General features: G+C 41.8%; 1 protein-coding gene across 1 annotated transcript in view; it reads right to left on the bottom strand.

The window, feature by feature from the left end:
• Nucleotides 1-9021: 9021 nt before the first annotated feature.
• LOC126260673 (trithorax group protein osa-like) overlaps nucleotides 9022-22962 on the bottom strand; it is a 32217-nt gene continuing 18276 nt past the window's right edge. Inside the window, exon 2 of the mRNA XM_049958010.1 lies at nucleotides 9022-9201. Within this exon, the coding sequence (XP_049813967.1) occupies nucleotides 9022-9201 (180 nt within the window). The remainder of the gene's footprint in view (nucleotides 9202-22962) is intronic.

Genomic DNA, 22962 nt, shown 5'->3' with positions numbered 1-22962 from the left:
AATTGCGATATTGCTATATAGTCAGGAGATTAATGTTTGATTCATTAGGACCTCCAGTCATTATCGTCAGTCTATTGCATCACAGAGAGTAGGAGCCCCTTGTTCCCGAGCCAACTCTTATTCTCATAATATTTAAGTACACCCTATCCTTTAACCTACTGTGTGTTTCGGCAGTCATGTGCATTTATGTTCTAATGTATAATAAATCCCATTGTAATATTTAATCCGCATATCATTTCGTAGATATAGGCAGAATCCCATTTCCTGTTTTTACTATGATAAAGTTCTCTTTTTTGTGTAGATTACGATTTCTATTAAATTATTGTGAGTGTGCACTCCTTATTTTACCAACCAGCAGAGTCCACCACCATTTCCTTCCGTTAACGTTTTGTGCATAATTAATCAGCTGGTAGATAAGGAGGGGGTCGAGTACATGTCTCGTTATCATGCAAAATTCGTCTGAATTAAAGAGGTACAAACTATTTTCCACCCCGGCACCGTGCATAATATGGCGACCTTTGCCTCGGTTCTTTCCTGTGACTGCTGAGACGCTGTCAGGACTTGATAGATAACATTTCTTGATTAAAGAAAAACACCATAATTAATTTTCCTTGCTGTAATTAGATTTCACGATAGAAATATTTTGCGGCGCGCATGTAATAGCCACTGATTTTGTTCATTTATTTAGTAATTTCATGTTGTTTTATTTTGTGTGTGTTGGTTGATGTGTGTGGGTTCTGTACCACATCATATTCCGTTGAAATTGACAGCATTGCTTCAGTGCTGAAATTATTTTGGAGGGGTTGTTTTATCGACATTTGTACTTCTAGGTTAAATTCGTTTTTTTAGTAGCAGGAGTCGATTAGTGCAATTAGGTGTTATCTGGGATTTTCGCTGTTATATTTTTGTTGTTGTTGATGTTCCGTGAATGAATGTTTACTCGTAGCAGGGCGCGACTGTTGTCGAACGCATCTCAGATAAATAGATTGCACACGGTGGAGCAGGATCAGGGTAGTATCAGGGTTGAGTCAGATGAAGAAATGTTGAGTTTTCCTACTGGATGGGAGGTATGGAACACTGATGATAGAAGTGAATCAGAGGCAGACGGAGACCAGGAGGAAATGAGCTGTGAAATCAATGAGAAAGTAGGTGAGGTAGAAATGAATAGCTATGTGGAGGATCTTGTTTATATAAATAAGACCACACATGAGAATACACCGAGGAAAATTCGGCCTCCACAGTATAACAGTGCTCAACTGTCTAGAGCAGGGCTTCGCAACATACGTGCTCGCGGAGCAAGCTGTGAGCAGCAAGGCGCGAGCACGGAGCAGCGCGAGCACTCTACCCCCACTACCGGACTAGAGCGGAGAGTGGGGAGAGTCACGTGGGGCACACAACGGCTGCCGCCAGTCATTGTAAATCCGCGGCCACCCGCAGGGATATCACTCACGAATTATTACTGCGACAAATGAAACAAATAAAGGAGAATGTACACGTGCCACATAATTTTACTTAGTGTATGCATCTACATTCGTATTAATTTGTGAACTGTTACACAATAAAAGGTGTCACTGAAGTGTGGGATTCTCGGTTAGCTTGTACTTTTTGCCCTTTACAATTGCGTCTATGTTCGAAGTAATGTTCTTGCGCATTGTAGGCGCAGCGAGCGGTTTAAATTTCGATCAGACAATGCGTTTCTCAGGCGCGTCTTGTTACATTTCATTGCAGAGAACAGTTGTTCACAAACATACGTGTAACCGAACATTGATATTATTGTAGCCGCCAGTTTGTGCAAACGAGGAAATCTATCCTGAGGGAAGTGTCTGTAGAATTCCAAAATGTTTTTCTTGTTCTGAAATTTGTCTCTGTATTCTCTGTCACACTGCAGGTCAATAATTTCTAGTTGCAGCTCAGGACGAATCTCTTCAATATTCGCTGAATATGGAGAGGAGAACAGATCAAAATCACTGTCTAGTGCTGTCAGATCTTGAAAGCGTTGATCAAATTCTTCCTTATAGGCAACTAAACTATGTGAATAACGTTCACAGTCTTTGTGAACATCTTGCATGGATGATAATTTAGGAAAATGAGCTAGATTTTCTGTTTCCAGCTGACTCACCCAAAGTGTAAATTTCATTTTAAAAGCTCGTATTCGATCTATGAAATGAGTAATTAGCAGATCCTTACCTTGTAGTGAAATGTTCAAAGCATTCAGATGGCTAGTTAAATCTGCTAAGGACACGAGATCACAGTTCCATGAAGGCTCTTTCAATTCAGGAACACACATGTTATTTATTTCCATTAACATATTTATCTCATCTATTAGGGAAAAAAATCGATTTAATAATTCGCCACAACTAACTCAGCGGACCTCGCTGTAATAAGGCAGGCTACCATACTGGCTTTCTACATCCTCAACAAAGCTTTTAAATTGCCTGTGTTGTAGCCCATGCTTCCTTATATAATTGGTTGTACGAACAACAACACTCATCACATTTTTTAGAGTGATACTCTTTGCACATAAGTTTTCCTGGTGGATCACACACTGAACGCCCCTTATATTATTCGGCACGGTCAGTTTTTGCATTTTCTTCTTCAACAGCGCAACGAATCCTGATTTGTTCCCTGTCATCGTTAGTGCACCGTCTGTAGACACTGAAACTAAAGAATTCCACGACAATCCTATATTTTCAACACTTTCTTCAACACTACTTAAAATATCACCTCCGGTTGTAGTGTTCTTCATGGCTACTACATCGAGGAGCTCCTCCCTCACCTGAAGATCTCTATTAACACCTCTAATAAATATGGCAAGCTGCGCTGTTCCAGTGATATCAACACTTTCGTCCAGAGCTAGAGAATACGCCATAAAATCTTTACAGATATTTGCAAGATGGCTATGGACGTCGTCTGCCATGTCCTGTATGCGACGCATAATGGTCATGTTAGATAATGGCACAATCCGAAACTGTTCAACTTGAGATGGACACAAATGTTCCGCTGCAACTCCCAAACATTCTTTTATTAAATCGCCATCAGTGAAGGGGCGCAGGGATTTTGCTAAAAGCAAAGCAATTTTGTAGCTCACTCTGAGAGCTGCCTCAGTTAATTTTTCTTTGTCGTCCAGATCTTCTTCGGATAGCTTCCTTTTAAGTTTAATAACTTCCCGTGCACGATCTGGTCCATCACATTTTCCTCTTCCGTAGTCTTTCGCGTGGTACGACATATAATGTCGCTGCAAATTAAATTTCCTAAAAGAATTCAGCGTTTTGTGACATGCTAAACATTTTGCAACACCATCTTTTTCTGTAAACATATACAATTCCTCCCAGTGGGGGTTTAACTGCGAAAGCATGGTTGGGGTTACACAACGGCGACTTGACATGATTCTTAACCAGCGAAGTTACTGTTAGAGCTGATCGTAGTACTTTAAACGTTACACAGTCGGCGCGAATTCAATAGGCACGCTCCGGCCCTATTCAAACGTGCGCGCGCATTTCCCCTCCCTCCCCTCCCTCCCTACTCCGCGAACTTGCACCTGCTCGCGAGCACGGGCCTGAGCAGACGCGAGTACTCGCGCTCAAAACCGGCCAGTTGTTAAGCCCTGGTCTAGAGTAACATTACCAATTGGTGAAGACGGGCCTTGTCAGCCGAAGGATTTATTATTAGAGATTTTGGGGGTGGTAAAGGACATAAAGCAGAGCCTAGTAACGAGAATGGATGAAGTAGAGAATAAGGTACTTGCGGTTGTGAACGAAGTGAAGAGTGAAATAGCGAAGGTCGGTAAGAGGAGTGTCGAGGCGTAGAAAAGGGCAGTTGAAGGCAAGAAGGAAGCAGAGTTAGCGAGGGTTGAAGCAGCTGGATCTAAAACATTTGCAAAAGTCGCAAATAACCGTGCAAGAAACACTAGGCGAATTGGACACGTCAATGCGGTAGGAACTGATGCAATAAAAGCCCAGGGGAAGGAAGCACTTGCGAGTACAAGGCAAAGAATGGAAAGCGTTGAAGAACGCTTTGCGGGTACCATTCAGAGGTTGGAAAGCGTAGAAGAACGCCAAGTACAAATTGGTACATCGCGTCCAGAGGCGACGACCGGCAGACATGGAAGTGTGGCACCGGACGGCGGCCCACCGTGCACCGGCTCGGCTCAAGGTAGTGGACTACGAAGCGCGCACAGCAGCCCAGGGAGCGAACCGATGCAAAATTACAGCCCGACCGCAACAACTAACGCTCAGTTCCAGCATCATTTTGAAGCAGAACTATGTGGTCACAGCATGCACCAGGAGATGTCAGCTCGAGTCGAACGGACGGGTGCGTTTGATGCTATAGTTCAATTCTTTTATCTTGGCGGTTCGCGCATGCCCGCCCAGACGCGGGAGATTGCTGCGTTGCCAGTTGTACGCGCCAAGAGAAGCAGCGCCATAGTATAGTTCGCAAACTTACGTTTAGGGGGGAGCGCACAGTTAATGAAGTAAAGCCACCACGGCCGCATTAACCCTTTCGCTGCTACAGAGACGTGCTCCCCGCATTCCGCGATGAGCGCGATTTTGTCATCATTGCACTGCTCGCTTGTGCAGACGCATGGTGTTTCGACTGCTTTGACACACTTTATCATTCGATTTCACAAAAACTATTTGGCCCCAAAATTTGATTTTTACACATCTTCTTGACTGATACCTCCCCCCCCATAAATGACTTAATTTTGTTTAGATGTTCAATGCACTTATTGTGCAGCATTAGATGTAGTAAACCATTGCACGAAATTCTGAAGAGGTAAAAGTCCATAGCATATACTTTCCGTATGGTGGATTTTAGTTGCCACTAGAAATTTCAAAATATTACATTCAAACGAATAAAATACATGAAGTAAGACACTTCGATATTGTGTTTAAATAACGAAAATATTAAACACCGATCAAGGATTGAAGCAGCGATACACTTTAACCATTACGCTAACACAGCTCGTAATTCAATATATCTCCCGGAGTACTTTAAAGCAAAATACCGACAAACCCTGCTGGTATGATTATGAATTACTCACGTTTCGTCGAAGTACAATAGGAAATAAACGCCGGCCGCGGTGGTCTCGTGGTTCTAGGCGCGCAGTCAGGAACCGTGCGACTGCTACGGTCGCAGGTTCGAATCCTGCCTTGGGCATGGATGTGTGTGATGTCCTTAGGTTAGTTAGGTTTAAGTAGTTCTAAGTTCTAGGGGACTAATGACCACAGCAGTTGAGTCCCATAGTGCTCAGAGCCATTTGAACCATTTTTTTTAAATAAACAATTACCGCTGTTCTTTATTGTGAAAAAGCGGTTAGTGAGAATGATACAAACACCTTTCCTTGCTATCGCCTGAATTAGGAGGCTTATTGCTTGTTTGGTTTAATTACTTAAGAGAATATGAAGCAATTGGTATAAAGAATGCTTTTTCCAAACTTTCTATAAAAGAAAGTCTGCTATCAAGACGTTGCTTTTGTTCAATTGTTTTATTTATGACTGAACGTTTCTAACACTGAAGACACTCGTCCGTGCTCTGCACTGCAGTCGAGCTCTGGCAACGTCGTTCTCTGTTCATTGGCTGACTGTGTTTTTTGACGTCAGATGCGCAGAACGAACCTAAACTCGGCCGCCGTCATAAATGACGCGCACTTTAGGACCAAAAGAAATGTGCAAGAGGAACCAGAGTTTGATTACAAACACTTTCTATCGGTCCTCAAATTCCAAAATTTCTGAGAAAATGGAGGCTCACTTCACCCAAAAATTTGGCTGTCAGAATTTTCTAACACGCAACCAACATCTTGGCCACTGACAGCAAAATTAGAATTTATCTGCGCCCACATCGAGGGCACAGCAGCTGAGAAAATGCGCGGTGTTGCGGGTACATGCCGAACGTACCAAGAATTCACCGACGCGTTTCTCGGAACGTATTGGTCGCGCGAAATGCAAGACCGTATAAAATAGGAAATAATTTTGTGTCCAGATCTGGAGGCGTCAGGATACAAGAGCTCCACGAAGCTCTTTGAGGCTTTCATTGAAAAGAATCAGTTTCTTGATGTGCCACAAAGTGATGGTGAAATAATTAAGTTCTGTTCCGCAAAACTGCCAGGCAGCTACCAGTAAGCACTTGTAGGAAAGTACGGAGCGAATATGGAAACATTCAAAAGCCTTCTGCGCGAGTTGGAGCTAATTTTTGAAAAAGAATCAGTTTCTTGATGTGCCACATAGTGATGCTGAAATAATTAAGATCTGTTCCGCGAAACTGCCAAGCAACTACCAGCAAGCACTTGTAGGAAAGTACGGAGCGAATACGGAAACATTCAAAATCCTTCTCCGCGAGTTGGAGCTAATTTTTGAAAAAGAATCAGTTTCTTGATTTGCCACATAGTCATGCTGAAATAATTAAGTTCTGTTCTGCGAAACTGCCAAGCAGCTACCAGTAAGCACTTGCAGGAAAGTACGGAGCGAATATGGAAACATTCAAAAGTCTTCTGCGCGAGTTGGAGCTAATTTTCGAAAAAGAATCAGTTTCTTGATGTGCCACATAGTGATGCTGAAATAATTAAGTTCTGTTCCGCGAAACTGCCAAGCAGCTACCAGCAAGCACTTGTAGGAAAGTACGGAGCGAATACGGAAACATTCTGAGCGAGTTGGAGCTAATTTTTGGAAAAGAAGCGGCACATGATCGAAGGAAAGGGCAATATAACCATTACAATGGCGACTTTCGTGGAGCACCGTGCAATAACAACAACAATGACAGGAGGGATGAGCGTGATGGAATATCCTGGAGGCAGAATTATGGGATACAAAATTCTGGATGGCAGAGTAACTTGCAGGACAAAACGATATCCGCCAGTACGACACGAGCTGGAGGCGCAGAGATTCAGATGAACAGCATGATGAGTCAATCGAAATTCGTGGTCCTAACCCGAGTTCCAATCACAGAAACAGAAATGGAGGGCGAGGTTGAAGCCAGGACCGTGCGGATTCGGCTCGGGGAAAATCAGCACAAATACTCGGACAGAGCCGTTAACATACGTTGAAATGTAAGGAGCGCCAAAACGTTGTTTTCGTATTGGAAAAAAAGGTGTTGCCTGTGTGTGAAAGAAAAGGGAAACATTTGTAAAATAGACTGGGTTAGAAAACCTCTTTCTGTTGTGTACACATTAGACATTAAGTGTGGTAATTAGTTTTTATTTTATATTCTTTAACATGTACATGTGTAACTTGTAGGGGCTACGAAGCGACAAATGATCTTGCGCGATACTGGTTAACTCAGAAAGCAAAGTGTCGGTCTACCTCACTTTTCCGGACTTTCCGTTACATGGGGGAGCCACCAATCTTCCGAGTCATTGGTAATACAGACTTGATCTTCATGTGCGTTTTTCTTCACACCATACCTATTACTGTGTCTTTGTTGAAGAAGGGCTACTGGATGCATATCGACAGTTTTCTGGGCACGCCTTAGAGCGTTGCACCATTTGTTTGTTCAAATGGCTCTGAGCACTATGGGACTTAACTTCTGTGGTCATCAGTCCCCCAGAACTTAAAGCTACTTAAACCTAACTAAGGACATCACACACATCCATGCCCGAGTCAGGATTCGAACCTGCGACCGTAGCGGTCGCGCGGTTCCAGACTGTAGCGCCTAGAACCATTTGTTTGTTTTCGCGGTATTTGTCACTGGGGTCATGGGCACACAGTTGCAGTGTTCCACCTATTTTCAGTGAGCCTTTTTTTTTCGTTGGCGAGTTGGGCACGCCACAGCGCGTTGCACCATACTCTTATGGTTTGGAGGCGGATATACAAAGGTGGTCATTGTGAACACCCATCCCGCTGCTGCTGGGCTCAAGCTTTCTGGAGTGTACCGAGTTTCTCGTACGATGGTAAGTCACGTCTCAGAACATGTGCGGTCGTCGGGATTTATCGCATGAGCGGTGTAATACAGAAGGTATGGAATTCCTCAACAAGTCCGGTAATTGGTGTCTTAGTGTGAGACCTAGCACACAAGAGAAGTCCAAAAGTATGATATTTATAAGAACTTGTTTACAGTCTTTGTTTACGGTCTTTGCATTGTAGCTTGCACAGTCTGCCGTGTTCTCTTTGTGTAAAATTTCCACCGTAAATTTCAGTATATTCAATTACATCTCAGATGAGTAACGACCAACTCAGCGTATCGGCCACGCCAGAGACAGCAACATCCATCGAGTTGTCTCAGCAGGGCAGGATGGGGGAGTATGTATGGTAAACAGGTGTAGCCGATTAGTTACATATAGTATTTTTATTAATTTCCATTACTAAGGTCATTGCAGCTAATTTTATCTCGTCTAATATGTGTTCATTGTGTATTTGTGTGCGGCCTCCATATTTTGAGCAGTTTCAGGGATAGATCGAGGCCTCTGAGATCAGAGATGGGGGTGGGGGGTGGGTGGGGGGGGGGACGTGCAGTGGCGCCTGCAGATAGCATAGTTAGCGTAGTTAGGGAAGTAGTTGGGAGCATGCTCCAGTGACGGGTATACCATATTGGGATTACATATAGTATTTTAGAGTTATGGGCAGCGTACTTCAGCTTCTCTTTAGCTTAATGAATCAATAATTACATATACCCTGGTATTAACAATGGGCTCATAGGTTAAGTCACTATTCTTTAGAATAAGCATTAATTATAAAGTCTCTCAGCAGAGTGTAAGAATTTTCTTTTGTATTAGTGTAACAGTTCTATTCATGTAAATATACATTTTTATTATTTTTTTTATTGAATGTACAAAATACAATCTTTATGAATTCTGAATGCTGTTTTTGTAAAACGTTTTGGGGAGGCACACTTTATAAAAGGACAAGTATTGTGCAGGTACTGGGAACAGCGAGTGGCTGCTGGACGAGAACTGGCGCTACAAGGTGGGCGATGTGGGGTAAATGAGGGCCCAGCCGCAGGGAAACACCTGAGGGAGGAGGCTGTCAGTCACGACGCATCCCCCCTTCTCCCCCGCCTACCTATTCAGTGCAGTGAAAGTAAGGCGCCGGCTCACCTGGCGGACAGTTCTGGGTCAGCTGAGAGCGGACACAACCCCGGAATCCCACCGGGACAGGCGACCCCATTGGCGGCTGGCCGGGGAGACAGCACGGCGCCGCTCAGCAGTGACACAGAAAAGGGGCTTCCACTGTAGAAGAGGTGCCGGACGACGAGGGCGTGCTCTAACAACGGCTGCACGAAGCGTCGGAGAGATCTCTTGAGCCGCACTTATCACAGACGCCGTTTACAGTTCCTGCACGAGTTCGCATAACTCACTATAATAGGCCGGACTGCACGCCCAAAGCAGTTCTCTACTGGGTATTGCTGGACTGCAGTTTGTCGTGATTATCTCATCTCCTAATACTAACGCGAATTCTTTACAGACGAATGGAAAAACTGGTAGAAGCCGACCTCGGCGAAGATCAGTTTGGATTCCGCAGAAATGTTGGAACACGTGAGGCAATACTGACCCTACGACTTAAGAATAAGGAAAGGCAAACCTACGTTTCTAGCATTTGTAGACTTAGAGAAAGCTTTTGACAATGTTGACTGGAATACTCTCTTTCAAATTTTGAAGGTGGCAGGGGTAAAATTCAGAGAGCGAAAGGATATTTACAATTTGTACAGAAACCAGATGGCAGTTATAAGAGTCGAGGGGCATGAAAGGGAAGCAGTGTTTGGGAAGGGAGTGAGACAGGGTTGTAGCCTCTCCCCGATGTTATTCAATCTGTATATTGAGCAAGCAGTAAAGGAAACAAAGGAAAAGTTCGGAGTAGGAGTTAAAGTCCATGGAGAAGAAATAAAATCGTTGAGGTTCGCCGATGACACTGTAATTCTGTGAGGGACAGCAAAGGACTTGCAAGACCAGTTGAACGGAATGGACAGTGTCTTGAAAGGAGGATATAAGATGAACATCAACAAAAGCAAAACAAGGATAATGGAATGTAGTCGAATTAAGTCTAGTGATGCTGAGGGAATTAGATCCGGAAATGAGACACTTTAAGTAGTAAAGGAGTTTTGCTATTTGGGGAGCAAAATAACTGATGATGGTCGAAGTAGAGAGGATATAAAATGTAGACTGGCATTGGCAAGAAAAGCGTTTCTGAAGAAGAGAAATTTGTTCAAATGGTTCAAATGGCTCTGAGCACTATGGGACTTAACATCTGTGGTCATCAGTCCTCTAGAACTTAGAACTACTTAAACCTAACTAACCTAAGGACATCACACACATCCATGCCCGAGGCAGGATTCGAACCTGCGACCGTTGCAGTCCCGCGGTTCCGGACTGAGCGCCTAGAACCACGAGACCACCGCGGCCGGCAAGAGAAATTTATTAACATCGAGTATAGATTTAAGTGTCAGGAAGTCGTTTCTGAAAGTATTTGTATGGAGTGTAGGCATGTATGGAAGTGAAACATGGACGATAAATAGTTTAGACAAGAAGAGAATAGAAGCTTTCGAAATGTGGTGCTACAGAAGAATGCTGAAGATTAGATGGGTAGATCACATAACTAATGAGGAGGTATTGAATAGAATTGGGGAGAAGAGGAGTTTGTGGCACAACTTGACAAGAAGAAGGGACCGGTTGGTAGGACATGTTTTGAGGCATCAAGGGATCACAAATTTAGTATTGGAGGGCAGCGTGGAGGGTAAAAATCGTAGAGGGAGACCAAGAGATGAATACACTAAGCAGATTCAGAAGGATGTAGGTTGCAGTAAGTACTGGGAGATGAAGAAGATTGCACAGGATAGAGTAGCATGGAGAGCTGCTTCAAACCAGTCTCAGGACTGAAGACGACAACAACAACAACATCTCATCTCCTACAGAGAGCAGTTCCGAGCAATCGGCCACGTTGATATCCTTGTTTCAACATCCATCAGATGACTCCTTGATTGTTGGAGTCATTCTAAGAGTAGTATCCTGTACTGCAATTTTTCGGTCTAGATAAGACCGAGTGTTACTGTCTTTGGACAGCCTACTACCTCTCCTATGGCTCTGTCCTGAATCTTGCGGTTCTCAACAGAATCAGAGCCTGTACATGCGCTTGCCATTGTACAGCACTGTACTGCACATCAACAATAGGCTGTCGTACCAACCCACGAGCTTGTCGACGGACAACGCCAGTACAGAGAGTATGACTGGAGCTACTTCTGGATGCCGTGCCTGGTTCCGAGAAACATTAGATTGGTGGCCCACACCACTAGTCGCACTCCTCCCACCAGGAGCCCCTTTCTCCACGCCAGGAACCACCATCCTGCTCCACAGACAAGTGCGGTTATGTTCGTGTGTTGAGTGATTCGTTGTGTGATGTTAGTGTGTGAAGGATGTTATGGTCAACTGTCTTTTTTTCTATTTTTTTGCTCAGATAACTTCGTTAGCACAGTAATATTCGTGCCTTTAGTGGAAACATTTTTTTTGCCCCAAACTTTATTTCAGACACTAGAAAATGTAAATACAATGTCAGCTACATGTATATTGTTTTGTTTTATAGCTTCCAGTCTTCTTTTTTAGATATACATGTTCATGTTAAAGATATCCTTGTTCCCTATCATAATGTCAGTTTGGAACAATTTTTTTGGGTGTTGCTCACTATGTTACATAATCTTCGATCACACAGGTATACTTACAAAATTTCTATCTTTTCTGTGTTCACTATATCGCTCTATCTCACTTATGTTCATGCCTGTCAATTGTCACTATGTGCACAAATTTCTAGTGTATGTGTCAATAGTTACAAAATGTTATACACAATTATATGCTACAGTTACACGAGGGTATTTTTGTTTCTGTATGTGTGCAGGATACCTGCAATTCTGGTTAATGGTGAATGGACCATTAGTCAATCAGTCATTGTGAAAAATTATCATCCTTTCTCTTCAGGGAAATGGCGTGAGTGTGGTTAAATGTTTCAACCATGAAGCATAGAAATATTGTTTGTCTATTCGGCTTGATGCAGAAGTATGTGTGTGTTTGAGTTGGGTACCAGTAGCTAATTCTTAAATGTTATCTTAATGAGAAGCTTGCAGTTCCATTAGGTCAACATTTTACTGCAGCTTCGAACTTGGCCTTCTGGCATGTGTTCAACATTTGTATGACTGTGCGAATATGTCCACGTATGACAGTGGGCTCCCTGAAGGTGAAACTGTGTAGCGTGTGACTTATTCGTCAATGTGAGTAAGATGTTGGCAATGTCATAAGAGAACTTTCCACCTTTCATTTTATCATCAGTTTCCATTTTAATCTCCTAATTTGTAGTGACACTTTGGAAATTTTCAGACCAATTCTATTTGAGTGATTGACACACTGCCTTTGTCAAGTGAGTCAACCACTACCAAAAATAATCTAAAGTGACTGGGGGGTAATGAGAGGTTCCATGCCCTCTTTTGTATGTCTCCCCTCATTTTCATCAATTGTATTAATGTTCTATGTCATTGCACGGTAGTAATAGACCGAATAAGATTATTGTAATGAGAGAATTTGGACTGAGAGCGCAAAAAATACTTTTCACTTGATTCCTATACATGTTGGGCTACTACCCCGGGTGGCCTGTGCGAGGTAAGCATCGGAGGACGTAGCACACGGCATTTTCGGTTTGGGGCTGCACTTCCCTGAATTCTGAGGGGTTCGTACAATAGGTTTAAGCGCCTGGCGGAACGACTGACGTCGGTCGAGTTTCGCCTATTGTATGCAGGGAGAAACGACCTGCAAGACGTCTGAGTGTCGCCGCAGTTTATGTGTTTACCGTTCTGGTGCGTCCGGAACGAAGATTCCTGGCACTGACTGACTGCATTGTCCTCTTGATTCTGAGAATACTTGTGGACCGTGACCTACTGGGTGCGACTATCTGGCGCCGGATGGCTGGTGGTCTAGGCAGGTTGTTTTAGTAGCCGGTCAAACGGCAAGTTCAGTGCCCTCAGCTGAATAGCAGAGGCATCATTGGTCAACTTAAACTGAGGCTAGTTGACATCATAAAGCCCTGCTCGAAATTGGAGGGAACGGTCGCTATTGGCGCGAATGATGTTCTGAGACAGTGTGGGGGAATTCTGGAATCAGAACTGAATGCTGATTCGCGGTTTTCGAGGAGAGTAGGGAGTAGAGCAATGTTGGCTTCGCGCTTGGTTGCCTGGGCAGTGGATTCTGGGATCTGATCTTCCTTGGAGTCGGACGGTCTTGGGACTTGGTCGTTCTTTTTCGGAAGAACTTAGAATTCTCAGACAGCCTTCGGGGCCAGGGGTTGACACAGAGTTGCTGCACGGCAGAAGTCGGCGTCTACATCATCATGACGCTGCCTACCGATGATGTGCTGCAGATTTCAGTACTGGTACAGTATTTTGCGGCTCCGGCATTGTAGGACCTTATCAATTTTATACTGAATCACTCAGCACCACGCGCGCTCGCTTTGCTACAAGTCCACCTTGTTTCTCTGCGTGATCCTATTTGAGCTATCACTACTAATTGCGATACTGCTATATAGTCGGGAGATTAATGTTTGATTCATTAGGACCTCCAGTCATTATCGTCAATCTATTGCATCACAGAGAGTAGGAGCCCCTTGTTCTCGAGCCAACTCTTATTCTCATAATATTTAAGTACACCCTATCCTTTAACCTACTGTGTGTATCGACAATCATGTGCATTTATGTTCTAATGTATAATAAATCCCATTGTAATATTTAATCCGCATATCATTTCGTAGATATAGGCAGAATCCCATTTCCTGTTTTTATTATGTTAAAGTTCTCTTTTTTATGTAGATTACGATTTTTATTAAATTATTTTGAGCGTGCACTCCTTATTTTACCAACTAGCAGAGTTCACCACCATTTCCTTCCATTACTGTTGTGCTCATATTAATTAGTTCGTAGATAAGGAGGGTATCGAGTGCATGTCTCGTTCTCATGAAAAGTTCGTCTGAATTAAAGAGGTAGAAACTCTTCTCCACCCCGGACCTCGCACACTGTACTCGAACATTATGAATCACCTTGAAGAAATAGACTTATTGATACATAACCAACACGGATTCAGAAAATATCGTTCTTGTGCAACACGGCTAGCTCTTTATTCCCATGAAGTAATGAGTGCTGTCGACAAGGGATCTCAGATCGACTCCATATCCCTAGATTTCCAGAAGGGGTTTGATGCCGATTCCTCACAAGCGTCTATTAATCAAATTGCCTGCATATGGAGATCATCTCAACTGTGACGGTTCGTGATTCCCTCTCAGAGAGGTTGCAGTTGGTAGTGATGGACGGTAAATCATCGAGTAGTGATATCTGGCGTTCCACAAGGTAGTGTCAGAGGCACTCTGCTGTTCCTGATTTACATAAATGAAAAATTTGAGCAGCCCCCTTAGATTGTTTTGCAGATGACGCTGTCATTTACCGTCTAGTAAAATCATCAGACGATCAATTCCAATTACAAAATGATCTAGAGAAAATTTCTGTATGGTGCGAAAAGTGGCAATTGGCACTAAACAAAGAAAAGTGCGAGGTCATCCATATGGGTAGTAAAAGAAATCCGATAAATTTTGAGTATACGATAAATCGCACAAATCTAAGGGCTGTCAGTTCGACTAAATACCTAGGAATTACAATTACGAGCAACTTAAATAGATAATATTGTGGGGAAGGCGAAACGAAGACTGCGCTTTGTTGGCAGAACACTTAGAAGATGCGACAGACCCACTAAAGAGACAGCCTGTATTAATCTTGTTCGTCCTCTGCTGGAATATCGCTGCGCGGTATGGGATCATTACCAGGTAGGATTGACGGAGGACGTCGAAAAACTGCAAAGAATTTTAGCTCATTTAATGTTATCGCGCAATAGTGGTGAGGGTGTCACTGATATGATACGTGAGTTGGGGTGGCAGTCACTGAAACAAAGGCGGTTTTCTTTGCTTCGAGATCTATTTACGAAATTTCAATCACCAACTTTCTCTTCCGAATGCGAAAATATTTTGTTGACACCCACCTATGTAGGGAGAAATTATCATCATAATAAAATAAGAGAAATCAGAGCTCGAATGGAAAGATTTAGGTGTTCCTTTTTCCCACGATCCATTCGAGAGTGGAATGGTAGAGAAGTAGTATGAAAATGGTTCAATGAACCCTCTGCGAGGCACTTAAGAGTGAATTGCAGAGTAACCATGTAGATGTAGATGTAGATGTAGATGTAGATGTAGATGTAGAAGCGTTCACTTTGTGAATGAACTGGCCATTTGGGCATGTTGATGGCCGACAGGAGCGTGGCTCGCGCTCCACCGATGTGCAGCCGTCCTTACACCGGTTGAACCTTATTCTGTGTGACGCCCATAGCATCGTCACGGAAAGTCGTCTTAATCTTCCGAACGGTTTCCAGCCAGCTGTCGCACAGTTTCTGGCAAAAGTTGATGCAGTAGCGCTGCTCCAATTATTCCGTCATTTCCCTTATAATGTAATACCGACCCAAGCACTGCACATTACTTCATTCAACTTCATTCAACTGCTGCTTGCCAGCAACCGACGCTATCGGCAGGCGGGAAAAAATTCACTCCTGTCCATAGAAGGTTCAACGTCGAGACATGCAAGCGCGCTAGTTTCAACTCCTTCAGTTGTTCACAAAAAAATAAAGGTAGGATACTTTTGTAACAAACCTCGTATTATTTGCGAATACTTACTGAAGTAGAGCACCTGATTTATATAGAATACTTGCCCGTTACAAGAACAAGTCTTTCATTAGGAACAACGTAGTTTTCAGGTGATATGACTATTACATTTTTATGAAACGTTAATGAAATCAGTGTCACAGAAAATCACCAATTCAGTGGTAACATTCCATCATCACAGTAATAGTCAAAATATCATCCATGTTTCATTAATTAATATTTGCGCAATATATTTAATTTGATTAAAAGATTTCTATATGAAGGCAACAGACACCGCCCCAACTGTAGAAAGTTTATTAAAACCATGAGCAGTTTCACGTCAGTTTAGGCGCATCCTCAGGTAATCTAAACAGGGATTTGAAAGGAAGTATTTTACAATTTCTTCTTTTTACGCAGATTGAGTGGACACTGTTACATAGAGTAGACCAGACTCGTGCATTACGTATTCACATAATTGTGTCTGTGGCATTATTAAACGCTTTCTTGAAGCTTCTCCCCGTCACGATAAAATTAAAACGCGCCAGAAACGTCTGTCGAACAGATGAAACAATGTGTCCCTAAAGCAAAATAAAATGAGTCTTTGATGCAGAGAAAGTTGAATCAGCCCTTCAAAGCGTACGAATTCGTATGTACGCACCAATACGCGTAAAATAGGAATCGCAGTGCGGTACAACTTTCATCCGAAGACCGTCAGATCTATCACAACCAATAATCTAGATTCCTCTAGAAAAAAAGTACCACAGGATTCCTTTCTTTGGAGGTAATTCTGATAGAATAGGCAAATGCCTAAATTCATAAAACACATCCCCGGCTTATTATATTCCTAAGGACTACGGCAAAAAAATTTAGACACAAGGAAAGTATGCTTCGTGATATGTTTAAGTTATCGGGTGTCTACCGCATCTCTTGTTAGCAATGTGACGCCAAATATATAGGCCAAACTGCTGAATGTTTTTCAATTCCTATTGCGTGAATTCAAGATCAGCACTAAGTGCGCATTTACCGACACAGGAGACAAGATCAGGGACATAAACGAGAGTATGCAGATTGTATATTTGGAAAATAAGGGTAACAACCTTAATATTTCAAAAGAGATAGCGATTTTCCGAGCCTTACAAAAATCTCCATGAACACCCAGACAGAACGGAGGCATAGGAATGTTTTATAAAATTTTGAATACCTATGGAAATAGCCCATTGTTCTAATGTTCGACAACGTATCTCGCTGCAAGTGAAAGCTTTTACTGTTTATAAATTCTTCATTGGTTCTCACATTTCGTGGAATATTACAAAGTTTATATTAATAAAAAAAATATTACTAGTTTGTAGCATACGGGATTAACTGTATTAGTTTTTATTCCCGCTTCGTCCATGTTTTATATGACTTGCTGATTTAAATTGTAATTTATTTTATGTGCAGCACATATCCTTCTTTCACGCTTCGCCGTTCGGTACACTAGCCCCACATTCTCTAGCTCTATTCCGCTGGGTTTTCGGATACCACGGCCAATGCTGTTATCCTCTTGGCTACTTGTATAGGGTTCTAACTAGTTCAGTATTCCTTACGGCCGAGCACACATCATCTTCAGCTGATATTATGGTAAGTTTTATTGGTGATGATGTGCAACTGCGCTCGTTTTGAAGAGCTTATTTTACTCTCTCCGCACCAAAAACTCGTTATTTTGTCTTAGGGAGATCCCGTTTTATCTATTCGTCAAATGCTTCTAACGGGTTTTAATTTTATCAGTAATGTCAAGGTTGGGAGGGGCTTCAAGAAAGCGTTTAATAATAACGTCTAGGGCGGGGACAGGCTTCAAGAAAAGCCTTAAGCAATATTCCAGACAGAATTATTTAAGTACGTTATGTGCGGGTCTGTTCTACTCCATGAACAGTATTCATTAAACCGTGTAAAAATAAAAGTTGTAAAATACTTGCTTCCTAACCCCTGTTTAGATCACCTGAGGTACAAATGACTCTGAGCACTATGGGACTTAACATCTATGGCCATCAGTCGCCTAGAACTTAGAACTACTTAAACCTAACTAACCTAAGGACATCACACAACACCCAGTCATCACGAGGCAGAGAAAATCCCCGGGGATGTAACAACAACATCGCTGTACTATTGTACATATAATAATTTTTTCTTCTGATTTTTGATAAATTAGTGTAATCGATGTTCTGATTTCATTTCTTTTTTGTTTCATGCCATTATGTTAAGGAAACTATAAACAACTTTCAATGTGAATATTAATATTTATGTCAAATTTCAAGCAATGTTATAACAGAATTGAAGTGTAAGAAACGTTGAAACTACTGTAAGAAGTTGTAATTGTGCGTCTGGTCCATACGTAGGCAATGTATTAGGATATGTAGAATGCAAAACCTCTGGTGAATACCCTGTCTGTAGGGGAGCGGTAAAAGGTGGATGGCAGGCGAGCGCGGGAAAATGCACACGGGCACTGCACGGCATAACGGGCTCAGCAGTAGTAGTCGGAGTTGGGCCTTGGTCTGAGCAACACGTTCTGGATGAGGAGGCTCTCCTGGAAGACGTGGTTTCATTGAGCCTCGGATGTGCCGTTCCGACGCCCATACAGCATGGCAAAATTCCATAGGCACTAAATGGAAAAGTATTGCGACGCTAAGAAGAAGCAAAGTGCCGATACATCAAGAGCCATTGCTGTGATTGTATGTGTGCTCTGTGCCTCGCCATCTCGCCGCCTGCCAACCGCCGCATCGATATGAACAGGTTGAAACTTTTAGTACTGTATTCGTGTGGACCAGTGTTACTTTTGTTCCATACTGTTCAATAACAACTTAAATTCTACCAGAACTGTCCTATCATTTAATTATCCTCACTACTAACCTAGCCAGGGTCCTTTCCAAATGTTGTGCAATCCGAGTGTCCCGAAATGAAGATTTAAAGTTTATGTTAATAATAATTACCTGCAGACCTAGCTATGTTAGAATGATGTTTAAAGAACTTTGTTGTTAATGAAATAATAGACGAATAACAGGTCTGACAAAGTTGGAAGATAATTTTGAAATTGAATTAGTAATGAAGTTTAATTATTTTGAGGCAGATATAATGGTATTTTAAATGAGCAGGAAATAAGATAAAAAGAGTAGTAACTCATATATTGGAAATCTTGAGTGCTTAATGATTTTAATAGTTCATTGTTTTAATACAGTGATCACAACAGTTTCAGGGTACCCACCCCCTTTTTTTATTCATTTAAATTCTGAAGTGTTCTAAACTGATTAGACCAGCAAAGTTAAAGCCAATATAAAAACCAAAATTTATCAGTGTTTTACCTTTATCATAATTGACATTGTGTGTGTGTTTCGAAAGTGCTATTTCTAGGGTAACCTATGCCCGATTTTAATCAGATCAATGGACAGTACGAAGTTTTGTAGTAAATATTAGAGTGTAATGTTATGTATTTATGGTTTATCCATATTGGTACAGAAAGTGAAATTATCAGTTCAGTAGATTTTCTGGTTCTAAAATTTACCATATTATGCAGTGTTATTACGTGTTGTTTTGCATGCACGTACATCAACTTGTACAGGGAAGAAACTCAGATAATGCCTAATTAGGCTTGCGACCGTATTATTAACAAATTGGTAGCATCTTCTGTGTTGTTTCTTGTCCGTCCTGACGTGTAGTTTCATTTCGTACTTGCTTGACGTATCATTGTTTTTACTGAGTGGGTGTAAGTCTGATTTGCCTGCATTCAGGTACACGCGGTCAACATATATACCAAAATCCTTTCTTATAAGGTGAAGCCCGTCAACTTACCATAGTACAGGCTTTAATGAGTATCGTGTGCACTAGCGCAGCGTTACAAGTGGCTCCCGGTGACAGGACATCCAGTTGTTGTAGGTCACAAATTAATGTGAATACCGAACAGTGGATGTTCAGTGGCACGTATTGCAATAATATTTACTAAAGTAAATAGTAGTGAACGTCAAGTACGGTGGAGGGGTGTAATTTGCATTCAGTATGGACAGGAAAGTAGACACGGTAGATGTGCCGGGGGTAATGGAAGATGCGCATGGCAATAGCAGGAGTTTAAGCGGCCAAATAACAGATGGCGTTAGCGGAAGTCATTTGGCGTGCATACAATATCACGAACATGTTAACGAACAGATTGAAATGTCGAGATTGCCTAGAACACAGCAAGGAATAAAACAGGAAGTAGAGGACGACTTTGTAGATGATACTGGGTACGTGAACGAATCCACTGACAAGTTTGATTCACCACAGATAAAGAAAGAACCGAAAGAAACTTTTGAAGTAGGATCGGAACACACAGATTCCGTAGAACAAAACACTGTGAAAATTTTAAGCATGAACGATTTATTTGAACAATTAACCAAACAAATTGCAGGACAGAATAATCAGCTTAAAACACACGTTGCCGAGCAGCTCAAAACACAAAATGATCAGCTTAAAATACACGGTAATCAGCAGCTCAAAACGCAGAATGATCAGCTTAAAACACACGTTGATCAGCAGCTCAAAACACAAAGTAATCAGCTCAAAACGCAGAATGATTAGCTTAAAGCACAGGTCGAAGAACAAGGAATTAAAATTAGTAAACAAATAGAACAGGTAGAACAAAAAGTGGGTAATTTAAGCTCTGTTGTAAATACTATGAAATTTGAAATTGACACAATTAATAAAAATATGGATACTATGCAGGGGGAAATTGACAACATTAACAGTAGGTTTGATGTTGAAATTCTCAACATCCAAGAGAAAGTAGAGCCTCTAGTTGAAACAAAAGTAGACGAAAAAGTTTTCGGTCTTAAAACTGAGATCGTAAACGAATGTCAACACGGAATCTCACGGTTGAAAAAGGCAGTTTCAGACACTGAAAGAGATTTAGGCGAAATAGTTACTGGATGTGTACAAAAGTGTGAACAAAATACATCGAAAATTCAAGGCAAAATTTTCGATCTCGAGAGTAAAATCAAAAATAGGCCTGGTGTTGTCTGTAATGGTACGCCACTTACGAAGCTGTTGGAAGGTGAGGAGCGCTTCGATCCCGCCAAGAAACATAACGGATGGCATCCGTTGGATTTCATAAATAATTGTGAGAGGATGTTTCCTGAACACTTGTCTGGTCAGGAAAGATAAACGTAGTAATTAGCGCCTTAGCAGGTGACGCTAAGCGCTGGGGAATTAATTTGAATACGGAACAAATGACGTTCGAAGAATTTAAACAAAAGTTTGCGGAAGAATATTGGTCCGAACAAAAACAGGATCATTTGTGGCGCGAGTTTATCATGGCCAAACTTCATAACAGGGGCAGGAATTCTTTGAAAGATTTCTGCGAATATTGGTACCGAAAATTGACACATTTAAGGGGCTCCGGAAAGGCTCAAAATCATGAAAAGCTCAATTTTTACTTTTTTGCGTTTTCTGAATCTGCAGACTATTACCTTTTAATAGATATATAATTTATTCAATTCCGATGACTACAACTATTTTTAAATTTTTTTTTAAATGTGTTCTGCATGGGCGTGACCCACTGTGGCGCTGTTAAACTGCTGTCAAATGGTGTTATTATTAACGTCCGTGTTCATCAGGTACATTTTAGTGATGTGAGATAAAGTATGTGTTGTGGCTAACCTGTGATGGTTCAATATATATCGCTGGTGTGATTGTCGATTGTTTCATGTTTATTTACTCTGTCGTTATCTCGAAAATATTCGTAATTAATTCTGTTTCTTGAGTCTCTGTTTTGTTGAAGTATAATAATGAGTAAAAGTAAAGTTATTAGAAATCCTCTGAAGGCTTTTAAGAAAAGGAGAAATGTTGGAAAGCCAAAGGTATTTAGAAATATGGGAATGAAGATAGGTTCTAACATGGTACGAGCGATGCTTGCTTTAGACAAGGAACGCCTTCGGGCTGCAGACAGGGCTGTAAAGAGTCTAGAAATACAAGCAAGAGTAAACAGGAGGAGGAACAAGAGGAAGCTGGAGGAGGAGTTTGCAGAGGATGAAGATAATCCATCCTATGGACCTGGAATGCACTAAAAAGTTAATCCAATCTTTGTCGCTCGATTCCCAAAACTTTTATTTTCTCATACTAATTACATGTTTTCTAAGGATCTTCCAAACATATTTGTTTCAAACTTTCAGTAAATGTTACACAGTACCTTCTGCATAATTTAACAGACCCTTTTTCCAAAAAACTGTATATTTTTGAATATATAAATAAAAAATTGCAAAAAAATGTTGTAAATTTTCATTACAATTGAAAAAAAATCATCTTTAATAACTGAACTAAAATTTTGTAAAATCCCTGTGTTAAGTTGTAGCCCATATTCCAATAAATAATCTGTAAAAAGTTCAACTTCCTACCTCAAATACTTTGTGAGGAAAGATGTAATTTATAAGCGTTATTTTAACATTGCAAGTATAGGGCGTTCCGGAGCCCCTTAAGAGAGAGAAGATCCGATTCTGTAATCATATGGGAGCTATATAAAAAGCTTCCAGAAGATTCAAAGAGATATGTGGGAAGCAATCATCGCAGCTTCCAAGCGTTTCTCGAAAGGGTCGAAGACGAAGACCATTGGCGCGAAAGTCGTGCCAATTATCAGAATTTTGGTAACAGAAATAATCGCAATAATGACGAGAGAAATGACGGCGATGGGTATCGCGTCAATATGATACAGAGAGGTAGAGGCAGAGGAAGAGGGAGTCATCCAGGTCGCAGTAGAGGGTACACCGCGCAAAATAATAACGACGCGGGAAACTGACTTCCGCGAACGTTGCGGGCCAAACGGAAGCGGACAGTATATACCGGCCCCGATTTAAGAAATGTTACTGGACTGACAGTAAAATTGTGAGACAGGTTAGAGACAGGCGTGGAACGACGCAACGGGTTGTTGCGAAACAAGCGTCGGGTGCAAGCGCGGATGAGTCATCTTCGCCACGCAGGGCGATACTTGTTAACAGGCGAGTGGAGCATCAGAGGGCAACGGCCCAGCCTGGCAGAACAGCTGTTCAGAGAGAAGCCGCTAGCAATGCGGCAGTATTAGGTAAGAACATAGCCGTAAGAACTGGTGAATACATTACGAGTGATAATTCCGTGGCGAAGGAAATAGTAGATGAAACAGTGGATACACAGAGAGGTGCGGTTAGCAGTGTTAGCAATAAAGTAAATGGCGAGAATGAATTAGCAGAAGTAACTGATTGGCGTGTGCAGATCGACGATCTGTACAAGGGCCTCAAGCAGTGTGAGTGGGAGGATTTTAAGAAGGAGTATGAGGCAAGGAAGTTAATTAGTGATAAAG

This window comes from Schistocerca nitens, chromosome 5 (genome assembly GCF_023898315.1).
Source record: "Schistocerca nitens isolate TAMUIC-IGC-003100 chromosome 5, iqSchNite1.1, whole genome shotgun sequence".
Classification (NCBI taxonomy): Eukaryota; Metazoa; Arthropoda; class Insecta; order Orthoptera; family Acrididae; genus Schistocerca; species Schistocerca nitens.
Note: the sequence above shows the minus strand (reverse complement) of the source record. Positions and strands in the feature narration are given on the sequence as shown.